The sequence below is a fragment of the Labeo rohita genome, chromosome 16 (assembly GCF_022985175.1).
Source record: "Labeo rohita strain BAU-BD-2019 chromosome 16, IGBB_LRoh.1.0, whole genome shotgun sequence".
In the NCBI taxonomy this organism is placed as follows: domain Eukaryota; kingdom Metazoa; phylum Chordata; class Actinopteri; order Cypriniformes; family Cyprinidae; genus Labeo; species Labeo rohita.
Genome location: NC_066884.1, coordinates 6,699,623 through 6,712,081, shown reverse-complemented (window position 1 = coordinate 6,712,081; position 12,459 = coordinate 6,699,623). Strand labels below are relative to the sequence as shown.

Sequence of the window (12,459 nt, the reverse complement as noted above, 5' to 3'; positions counted from 1 at the left end):
TTAAATTATTATTTTAAAATCTGAGTGATGAACAGAAGCATTTACTTGTATATTATAACCAAGTTTAATCATTTAAAAAGTATGTTTTGAAGTGTTTTTCACGTTAAATATTAAAGCGGTAGACCGCATTTACTTGCCTTGTGATAGTCCTGTTCGAGTCTTGAATCTGAGCCGGTTCCCTGTTTGTACTTGTTCATCTTCAGTTTCATCTGCCGCGTTCGTTCCTCGACATCCATAGCACCTATGAATCACAGCAGATGTCAATGAGTTTGCATGTTTAGAAGGTTGTTAAATAAGGCACTGATCTGGAAGAAATCACTAATGTACAATGCTAAACTAATAGCACTAGCTTTTTCTTACAATGCAGCATGATTAGAAGGGAAACTGAAATGTTAAAGCACCACTTTTAACTACCATTTAAGCATATGAGAATTTATGAAAATGCCTGTCACCATTATTATAGAAGCTTCTGTGTAAACGTCTTTTCACATACACATTGGCATACTGTAAATCATGCAGCACACAGCAGAAAAAAAATGAAAAAATCAAGAGGCTCACTAATTTTTTTTTTTGAGGTATTTTTAGGAGTTGAAATTTTCTTGTGAAATAAATTACTCACAAGTCACACAACCCTGACACATACATTACATCATCTAATGATAAAGTATCATTCAACTACTTGTAAATCAGAGCATACAATAAATGAAGTGCATGTGTAAAGTTCATTTAAATGAAATGCTGTATAATTTAGCACTAAATACTTATGCATACTTTGCAGTTTGTAGAGTGGTTGCATGCTTACTGGCCGAAACTAAGACTAATACTGAGACTATTTTGTTGAACGCCAAGTAAAATCGCCTACAAAGCACAATTTGATGCTTCACATAGCACAAAGTCATATATACTTCTGAAGCCTGAATAAAGCTACAACTAGCACGTTTGCACAAGCAAAAAACTGAATTCGTTTGTGGCATTGAGCCGTGTAAAGCAAACTACATCTGTCTTTGTCAGCGCAGGTGCCGTAAATGTCAATAGCAATTTTCTCTTGCCAATAGCAATTGCGCTGTTAAGTAATTAACATGTTCAGCAAATTACCCAATGATTAGTGCTCTCAGAATCATTAGATTAATTGGATTTAATTGCAGCGCTATAGCGCAGTTCATACGTGCAGTGTGTTTTTTTAACTTTAATGCCACATTCACAACTGAAATTGCTTTTAGGACGCTGTGCATTATGGGAAATCTTTCTTTAAGTCAATCCGTATATAAAAGTTTCAATATCTGCAATGCCAAACCCATACAACACATTTCTTTCTCTAAACGCTCTCTATTGCTTTGAAGTTGTTCAAAGAGATATGTGGAAAATACAAGCACACCAATAAAAAAAAATGATGAAAAAGGTGGATGCAAATAAAACTGACGTTAATACCTTCTGAAAATAGCTATGATGTGATATATCTGCACTTATGCTCTCATGAAGCCAGTTTCATTAGCTCAAGCCATAACCATAAACTGTATGCAACAATTGGGTTCAGGAGGTATAAAATCCCATTGCTTTTCTCCGTAGAGAAATTCATTTTATGTAGTGTGATTCAATTCCATTTACATAAAATAGCATTAAATAGCCGTATTACTCATAATTCTGAGGAGAGATCTACCAATCAAAAAAGGAAGTGCTACTGTGGAAATGAAAATCTCTATAAAAAAAAAATTCCTCATTGACCATCCAATGCCATAAAACATTGCAAATGATTGTCTCATTTAACTATCTCCTTCTGTATACAATAACGTTCAAAAGGTTGAGGCTAATACAGTTTGTTTTTGAAAGAAATTAATATTTTTGTCCAGCAAGGACACATTCAATTTGATCAAATCGATAAAATAAAATAAAATAGAATGATTTTGAAAGGAAACTCCAAGACTGGAATAATGATGCTGGAAATTCAGCTTTGGATCACTGGAATAAATTATATTTTTAAAATACATAAATATAAACTCACGATTGCAAGAAATAAAGTAAGAATTGCGAGATATAAACTCGTAATTCTGACTTTTTTTTCTCAAAATTGTGAGATGTAAACTCACAATTACGAATTATAAAGTCCAGAGAAAAAAAAAAAGACTACTGTATTTTCCTGATTTTTTTCTTGCATTTGAGTTTATATCACACAATTCTGACTTCATTTCTCAGAAATATAAGTTTATATGTCCCAATTCTGATTTTATAACTGACGATTGCAAGTTTATATCTCACAATTCTGAGTTTGTATCACGCAATTCGGAGAAAAAAAGTCAGAATTTTGAGTTTTTAAAAAAATTTTTAAAAAATGTTATTCAGTGGCGGAAACGGGCTTCCATAGAAAACAGTTATTTAAAATTGTAAAAATATATCACAGTTTTTACTACATTTTGGATAAAACAAAGCAGCTTTAGTCAATGTAAGATACTTCGTATAAAATATTTAAAAATCTTACTGATCCCAAACTTTTGAAGAGTACAGAATACAGAAATATTTTGCAATAACTGTCAAATATTTTTTTTTTTTCTGATGTTAAGTATTATTATTTATTTATTTATTTTAAATTTATTATTTAAAATCCTTATGGAGAACATAAATGGGAAAAATATTTCCAGAACCAAGGCTGCTGAAAAAGTACTTAGTGATCGAAAAAGTAACACAGGATCATGACTGGAGCTGATACGGGAGCTCATGAGCTTCACAGCAAAGAGTAACTCCTATGATTTGCAATAAATTCACCCAAAACTAGGTGAATAGAACACTCATGAAAAAGGGCAAAGAGAAGGAGTGATGGATTTAAAAAGCCAACCGAAGACAACCAAACAGCAGAAAGAGATGGTGTTCGCTTTTCAAGCACAGTCCCAGCAACTACTCCTCTATAGTTTTTACACTCATTACTACATACAAAAATGATAACAGCTACTGCAGATTTGAAGAGATTTAAATGTGTTCTGCAATGCAAACTTATAACAGTTGAATCTCACAAAGCCTGTCAAAAAAAGTCCATCTCATACAATATGAAATAGTGTATTCTAAGTGATAACTGATTATTCCGTTATTAATATTATTTATATTATTTTATATATTTTTTTACAAATATTTTAATATATTTTTAGAATTTACGCAAAGAAAATTAAGCCTATTTTTTTTAAGAAGGCTGTTTTTATTTATTTGTAGATTTTTTGCACAGTCCCCAAATCTCATTACTTAAATCAATTATTATTATTATTTTTTTAACATTTTGAAGCTTGTTTCTACAACTGAATAAAAAAAGGTATTTGTGCCTTTCCTCATTTTTTCCCCCCCCGTAATTGCAAGTTCACATCTTCACCCAATTTGTTTTTATATTTAGAATAACTAGCAATTGTGAATTACAAAGTCAGAATTGTCAAATATAATCTTACAAGTGCAAGAAAATATCAGAATGGTGAGCTTTTTTCCTTCGAATTGAGTTTATGACTCAATTAGGAATTGTGGGATTTAAGCTCATAATTGTAAGAAAAAAGTCAAACTTGTGAGGTGTAAACTTGCAGTTGCAAGGGAACAAAAAGTCAGATTTGCAAGGTTATATCCCGCAATTCTGACTATATAACCTGCTATTGCAAGTTTATTTCTCAAGTTTTTCTCACAATTCTGACATTATAAGCATTATAGCAACTGTCGGTTTATATCCTGCAATTCTGACTTCTTTTCACAGAATTGCAAGATTTGAACTTGCAACTGCGAGAAAAAAGTCAGAATTGCAAGCTTAAATCCCACAATTCTGACACTATAACTCACAAACGCAAGTTTGTAACTCACAATTCTCACATTATAACTTGTACTTGTGAGTTTATATCTCACAATTCTGAGAAACAAGTCACAATAATCTTTTTTCTTTTTTTTTTATTCCATGGCAGAAACAAGCTTCAATAGAAAAGACATGTTCTTTGTGAGATTAACCCTAATATTCATTATGTGCACACTGCAGCCTGACTAGCTTGAATATCCATATAAAACAGTTTCTGATGTTTTCTAACCGGTCCAAAGCTAGTCTATGATTCTCTACACGATAAATCAATTTTCATTTTTGGGTGAATTGTTCCTGAGCGGGAGTGCGACAAACAGAGAGGAGCTGGGACGCGGCGTGGAGGAAGACGAGAAAAGCAAAGCAGAAGAAAGGACAGACCTGAGTTTGTCCGACTGGGGGAGTCCGTGTCTTCTGGGAGGGGGGGTGAGGGGTGAGGGGGTCACATCACAAAAACGGACAGACAGACAGAGGAGAGGGGTGTGAGAGGAGGTGTGCAGAAAGAAGGGACGAGAAACCAGGGGCAAAAACACACGGGAGGGAACACATCAACAACAACAACAACACCACACAAAAAATGAGGGAAATACAACACACAACAAGCAGATAAAACCACAAACACAAGTTTCAAGTCCCAAAAAGGAAAAAATCATTAAAGAAGAGGAAAAAGAAATCACAGTTCAGAGGGGGAAAAAACACGAAGAGCAGCCAGCCCTGCTTCAAAACAAATCCTGAAACACTAGAGGAATGTTAATAGAACATGCAGACGGGAATGAATAAAAAAACACCTGTGGAAAGAAAGGAGGATAGAAGAGAGGAGGAGGACAGTCTCCACAAACCCTGAAGAGAAATAACCTTCATTTGACAAGACCAGGTCCTGACACCAATCACATGTGTTTTTAGGAACATATGGATGCAAAACACAACACTCACACATACGCTACAATATCTAAGCAAAATAGCAATCATTTGTGCTATTTATTAAACAAAATTCACAATGTACTCCAGGTTATTTGAAGTCTTATAGTAATTTTCCAGCAGTAAATTTGTTAGATGTAAAATTGTTGTAACACATGGTCCCAAGTGGTTTAGTTTTGGGGTCAATGAGATTTTTTTGAAAGAAATCTATCATTTTATTCAACAAGGCCATATTAAATTGATCAAAATTGACAGAACACATTTTCTGGACAGTTTTCCCGTAAAATTTTCAACAAGTTTTCAACATATTAAAATGATTTATGAAGGATCATGTGATAATGAAGACTGAAGTAATGGTGCTGAAAATTCAGCTTTGCATCACAGAAATAAATTATATTTTAAAATACATTCAAACAGAAAGCTGTTATTTTAAATTGTAATATTATTTCCACAATATTACAGTTTTTACTATGTTTTTTTAATTTATTTTTAGTACTTTTAAAATTTTTTTGTACTTTACTACTCTACGGTTATATCCTTTTATTGTAAAGCACTCTGTAGCTTAGTTTTGAACGGTGCTATATAAATAACAATAAATTAAAATCACATTTTGATCAAATAAATGCAGCCTTGGTGAGCATAAAAACATTTGGTTTCTTTCAAAAACATTTAAAAAATTATATCAACCTCAAATTTTTGTATGGCAGTGTAAGTGCATGAGAGCAATTTTATTTTATTTTATTCTGAGCTGTTCTGCCATTAATGACCCAGCTTTAGACAAATTAGTTAAAAAAAAAAAACTAATTTGACCAAAAACAGTTTTCTTTGCCGCTAAAAGTGGACATTCTGCAAGCGTTTGTAGTGTATATAATTTGCAGCAATGCATAATGCATCCATTAAAGATGCATAAATCTCTAAATGGCCACACGTTTTTTTGAATTAAACTTTAATACAGTCACATCACGTCAGAAACGGCCGTAAGTCACTCATTTGGCCTTAAACAACGAACTCTGAAACTGCCCTACAAATTGCTGCCATTTAATGTAAGCATGCCAAAGCTATCCAAAGCATGTCTAAATGCATCTACTTTACATCTACTTTAAAGAATATCACAAAAAACACTATAGTTAATCTTACAAACTGACTACAAATAAAGGTTCTTTACTGCCGTTGATGGTTCCATGAAGAACCTTTAACATCTGGAACATTTCCATTCCACAAAAGGTTCTGTATAGTAGAAAAAGGTTCTTTAGATCATTAAAAAGTCCCTCACACTAAAAAAATAAGGTTCTTTGAAGAACTAAAAATGGCTTTTCTATGACATCACTGCAAAAAAAATCCTTTGGAACCTTTATTTTTAAGAATGTAGACTGAACATCATCATACACGTCACTCCTGCTGATCCTTCAGCACACTCGTTTAGATCATTTGTTCAGTATCTTATATAATGGCGCTGGCGTCTAAGTCCACTGTTTTGCACTAATTGGCCACCCTCCTCCTCTCTATATTCAAATTCTTTATCTGTGTCTTCACAGAGAACACAATCTGCTGATACGACTCATTTTTTCTCCGTTCCTCATTGTTCTCTTGAGCCGTGCTTTGATTCGCCGCGGCATTAATCACGCCACGACCCTGCTTGCGTGATCTTGTGTACTCAAGCACATTTCTTATGCATTAATCACCCTCAAGATGATGCCATTCCACACAGACGGCTGCACTGATGGGACATTCATTAGCCGGACCTTAATACGGACCCTATTAACCCCCCAACACACACACAAACACATACACACGCAACTATCTTATCAGAAAGCTATTCTGGACCAAGATCCTTAAAGCAGGAGAAACGCTCTTCTGCTTTGTCACTGATGCTTGTCGTCTCATTTGCGTTTAGCTCAGTAATACATTCAACACAGTAATATCTTTGTCTGAAGCTATATTCATCATACGCAGCTCTAGAATCTTTGTGCACAGCTTTGTGCACAAAGTGGAGATGAACATCTCAACAATTTAACAACATGCTGAAATTGTGCATATTTCTTTTTTTCTGTTTGAATGAGCTCCGATTGTACAACGTGAATGCACAACGAAAACTCACGAAAGAGAGCATGTCTACTTATCTGTGACTGGTTAATTGTGAACTGAAGGATAATTGTCTCAAAAAGGAGCAAAAAGGAACATAAAAGGCACAGTAATTTAATTCACATCTTCAGCATTTTAAGAAAGATTTTTAGAAATATCTTTTTAGAAACATTTGCTAAGGTTTCAGATCTGATTTTTATTTTATTTTATTTATTTATTTTTAAATTGTTGCTTTTATTCAGCAAGGATGCATTAAATTGACCAAAAGTGACTGTAAAGACATGTACATTGTCTTTACAACAAGGATGCATTAAATTGATGGAAGTGACAGTAAAAAAGTTTTTTTCAAAGAAAAAAATATTAAAATTACTTTTTTAAATAATTTAATAATTTTACAACTTATCAACATTTACTAATTGTATAAGTTAATAATTATATAAATTGTTATTGTTTTTTAATTGCATAAAACACCAAAACTTTCTTTCAAAACAACCCTAAACGTTTGAATGATGATAAATGCTGTATTTTTTGTTCTTTACTAAAAATAACTAAAAAAAAGAAAATAAGGAATATAAAATAAACAGTAAATTAATTCAAATAATATTTTTAGAAACACACACTACTGTTTTAGATCATTTTTTTAAAGAAATTGATACTTTTATTTAGCAAGGATGCAGTAAACTGATGATAGTAAAATGACAGTAAAGACTTGTACATTGTTACAGATACAATTCTATTTTTAAAGGAAAAAAAAAACTTTTTAAAATAATTAAATAATTTAACAATTTAGAAACATTTATAAATAAATAATTATATAGATTATTATGGGTTTTTTTTTTTAATTGCATAAAAGACCAAACGATTCTTTCAAACAACCACAAACATTTGAATGGTGATACACGCTGTATTTATTTATTTTTTTCCCTACAAATAACTAATCAATAAACTGAATTTATGACATCTTTTGAAAGAAAAGATAATCGAGCTAAACTGAATGTTAATACTTAATATATTACTTGAGTGATTTTAATTTCAATAGTTATAGATGATCAAAAAACTAAAAATAAACAACTTGACTAATCTTAATTAATGCTTTTAAGAAAAGAACATGCTACTCTTTTGATTCATTTACGTATACTAAAAATATAGATGATATTTATTTTATAATTAATTGGGTTTTGCATGTAAAAGCAACCAAACATAGTACATTTTCTTTAGTATATATATATATATATATATATATATATATATATATATATGATATAATATAATATATGTTCAAACAACATACAGAAAACCTTGTTGAAAATGTGTGCAGATCATACAGCAAATCAGATCGAAACAAGCCGATTTCAGATCTTGTTAATTTTGTGTGCAATTTGCATTAAACGTTCTACTGACAACTTATTCACCTTCATTTACTCCACCTGACTATATTTAGTGCACTTACTCATCCAGAGATTTAGAGCTTAATAAAGCCAGAGCTCAATTCAGAGAAAGAGCGGAAAGAGCAGACAGGGTCAAGATCAGAGGTCAGAGGTCAAACCTGTCTGAGCAGTGACGTGTGTCTCCTCCTGAAGGCCGTTAGACGAGTGACCAGCACTGACCATTGAGCTCTGCTGATCCTCCCATGTCACCTCTTATCATGCAGGCCATTGACACAGAGACACAGGCAGCGTTAACATACGGCTCGATGCGTGACAGAGAAACTGAGGGATTGCCATTCCCTCATTTTTGTGCAGGTACAGTGGCCAAATATATTTAAACACTTAAGTTACACACTTTCTTCCAAAAGTGTGCTTGTTGCATTTTTTATTTTAAATAAATGCCATTTGAATTGATATTTTGCTTTTAATGCAATACATTAAGACTGGCTTAGATAATCAAAACTTTTTAAAGCCACTGCATATTTCATACAGCAGTGTTTGTTCCTGAAATACAGTCTCTGGATGTTATTCTTCTGTAAAAATTTGAAGAGGTACACTTGTTTCAGCACTGAAGCAGTGAACAGCTCCTTTCTACACATGATTGTGCGTCATCTGCTGGTTAAGCCATGTAACTGCATCCTACTAATTAATTCGGTCAGCAGAACCACCGATTTACACTTACATCAAAATATGAAATTCTATACAAAACATCTAAATTCCACTCTGTAGGATGAGTATAGAAATATCTTAAAATTAGTTTAAACAGAGCAGTCTTTTAAATGAGCTGAATGTTTATCTGGCTGTATTTAGAGTTTGAGTCAGTAGCTACAGGGCACAACATTTATCCAGACACAATCCAGATCAATTTAATTCAATACAATCGCTCTAAATGTCCCTTATTATTCACAGCAAAATGCATTAAAACACTGACAACCCACACAAGGGAGACGTGAAGAGGGAGAGACTGACCTAGAAACAGTCAGAGAAAAACCTAGAAACCAACTCATCCATGCAGCACTCATGCAAGACCTGTGACACATCAATCCTTCATCCAAAGTAGTTTTTGAGTAAAGAAAAGACGTATTTTGAAAAGTAAGGACTGGGCGACAATTACAAATCTCCTTAAATTAACACAAGGAACAATTATACTGTACCAACACATACTGTGGTAATCAACTTAGCAAATCTAACCCTAAGCTATTTTTTTGCATGCATGCAATAAAACTAGAATTGCAAATTAAGAAAGAAAATATAATCAAGTTTGATTTCATGTTCAGACTTTAAAATCAAATACAAATATACTGCGATTATTTGATATCCCGCCCAGCCCTTTAGGTGAGGAAATGTTCTCTTGAGGAAAATGAAGAGGAAAATACTGCAAAGTTACACTGCAAAAACACCCTAGAGGCTTGCCTTTCCTGCCGTTGACCGCTGGGCCATTCGGCCTCATTTCACAAGCTTTAACACAACAAAAGGAGCAATGGAGTAAAAACAGTGCAAGAATTCTCACAAATGAACAAAATACAAGTCAGAATTTTGATAAATCTTCCTTTGCACTCATTGTGAGTGTCATATGAAAAAAATGGTGAGAGTATTTCAAACAGCTGATGTAGTGTAAATACCAGCTGGACAGAAAGCAGAGATGGATGCTGGGAAAGTGGCAGACGCACACACAGTCCCAACAGACCAGATCTTGTGACAAATACGACGGATGTGGCAGATGGGAGTGGAAGAAGTGTGATCAGTTGGAAATGTGTCTGTTTGTGTGTGTACAATTTATTTTTCATTTACAAACCTAAACCTTGTCTAAACCTGGATGAACTGACCCCAAATGAGACCTGGGTAACACTTTACTATAGGGAGCAATTCTCACTATTAACTAGTTGCTTATTAGCATGCCTATTCATAACATATTGGCTATTTATTAGTACTTATAAAGCACATATTCTGCATGACCATAAACTTAACTACTACCTTACTAACTAGTAATAAGCAGCAAATTAGTAGTTTATTGAGGTAACAGCCATAGGTAATGGTTTGTTAATAGTGCAAATCGGACCTTAAAATAAAGTGTGACCCAGATCTGAGTACTATGTCTCTATAATATACAGTAAGTATTATCTGGGGTCAGTTCATCTTTTTTTTTTTTTTTAAAGAAATGTATATTTCTATGAATATTTCTGCATGTCCTATTCATCAAGGATGCATTAAATTAATAAACAGTTACAGTAAAGACTTTTATAATGTTGCAACGATTTCTATTTCAAATAAATGTTCTTTTGAACTTTCTATTCATCAAAGAATTCTGAAAAAATGTATCACATGTTCTACAAAAATAATAAACTGTACTGTTTTCGACATTGGTAATGATAAGAAATGTTTCTTTGCAATTGCAGGAATAAATTACATTTTAAAATATATTAAAATTAGTGCTGTCAAGTCGATTAATCATGATTAATTGCGATTAATCGCATCCAAAGTACAACTTTGTGTTTACACAATATATATGTGTACTGTATATTTATATACTCACATACATGTATATATTTAAAAAACATTTACATGTATATATAATATATTAATATTTGATTATATGATATATATTGCTTATATATTACTTATATATAAAAAATACATATTTCTACTTCTTAAGTATATATACATGTAAATATACAGAGTACACCCACATTATGTAAACACAAACTTTTATTTTAAAAGCGATTAATCACGATTAATCGATTTGACAGCTCTAATTAAAACAGAAAAACTGATATATTAAATTGTAATAATTTCAAATAATTTTTATTGTATTTTTAATCAAACAAATTCTACTTTGTTGAGGATAAGAGACTTCTTAAATTAATTTTCCTGTCTGTTTAGCCATATGTCTATCTGTCTGTCTGTCTATCTATCTATCTAATTAGGAGTTTAGCTAAAAACGCAAACATTACAGTCTCTGAGTGAACATTTAACACACAGTGACTATACTGTAAGTCACTAGACAATTATCTAGTTTTAACAAAATTATGAAAATAACAGAAATTAAATTATATACGTCTACTGCATGTCAAAGATGGTCTTAGCCGCATCTTTTTGTATTTCTCCCAAAGAAACAGCAAGAACTGGTCCTTAAATGAGAATTCCATATGAATAATATTTTGCAAAAACGCCATTTGAGAAATGATTCAAAACGTTTTTTGCAAAACAGAACAACACATCTGTGAAATCCACCAGTGATTGGACAAGACAGAAATACTCTGTGACTGCTTCTAAAACAACACAAAGGTCACTGGGAAAATAAAAATACATGTGGAAAATCTTTTATCACAACATTACACAAAATCACTGCTACAGGAAGACAAAGAAAAAACAAAAACTACCTGTCTACGTTCACATTTAAACATAGAATTTGCAATGGACCTGGCTTCATAACTTCTGACGGAGCATTCTGATGGGTCTGAAATGAAATCTAACTTACAAAAAGCTCCAAGACCTAATGTGAATTCTAGACCCGTCTACAGAGAAAATGCCAGCTCAAGACCATTGCAGTAAGGTTTAATTCAATCAGAAGCTCCTTCTGACTGATTAAACTTTTACAGACATGTTACACACCTGGGCAAGGCTCAAGTTCTTCATCTCCATCTTCTGAGAGAGGAATGAGAGAGGGAAACATCAGCGCGCACATGCAACTAAACCACGCATGTCATTTACATGACCATGTGTGTCGCCCGCACTCAAATATAACAGCAGGAACTGTGTCATATTCAGCCAATGGGGTAATGGAACGGGCAATGTTGTGATAATGCATAACAATCCCAAAAAGACAAGAACAATTCACACTAGAAACACTTTTTTGTTTGGTTTATATACGGAAATGACCAGCTTTGTTGTCACTTACTTAACACACCACTTCAACAGTCAATCAGCAATAAGGCTCCGCCCACCCAATGGGGGTGGGGGTGGGGAACTGTTACCATAGTTACCCATTAATTTAAATGTAGACAACAATTCCAATAAAATTTCCTAGTTTTAGAAAGAAACTCACAAAAACTGAATTTCCCTGAAAAAAATTAAATTAAAAATGTTAGCTTTCTATTAAATTTCTATTACATTTTATGACATTTCTATTAAATTTATTAAATGTGTTAGATTTTTGTTTATTAATTTATTTAATTTATTGTAGGTAGTTGTAAAAGCTGTTGACAAAAGAATATTCTAGCATAATTT

The 12,459-nt window shown here is 32.7% G+C and overlaps 1 protein-coding gene across 5 annotated transcripts in view; it reads right to left on the bottom strand.

Moving 5' to 3' along the window:
• rims2a (regulating synaptic membrane exocytosis 2a) overlaps positions 1–12,459 on the bottom strand; it is a 197,545-nt gene that overhangs the window by 55,378 nt on the left and 129,708 nt on the right. For 2 of the 5 annotated variants that reach the window (XM_051130497.1, XM_051130502.1), the window contains 2 exons: positions 11,845–11,877; positions 138–241 (listed from right to left, as the gene is read on the bottom strand). In XM_051130497.1, the coding sequence (XP_050986454.1) occupies positions 138–241; positions 11,845–11,877 (137 nt within the window). Of the gene's footprint in view, positions 1–137; positions 242–4,186; positions 4,217–11,844; positions 11,878–12,459 lie in introns of all 5 variants that reach the window. The other 3 variants (XM_051130498.1, XM_051130501.1, XM_051130500.1) reach the window with 2 other exon arrangements.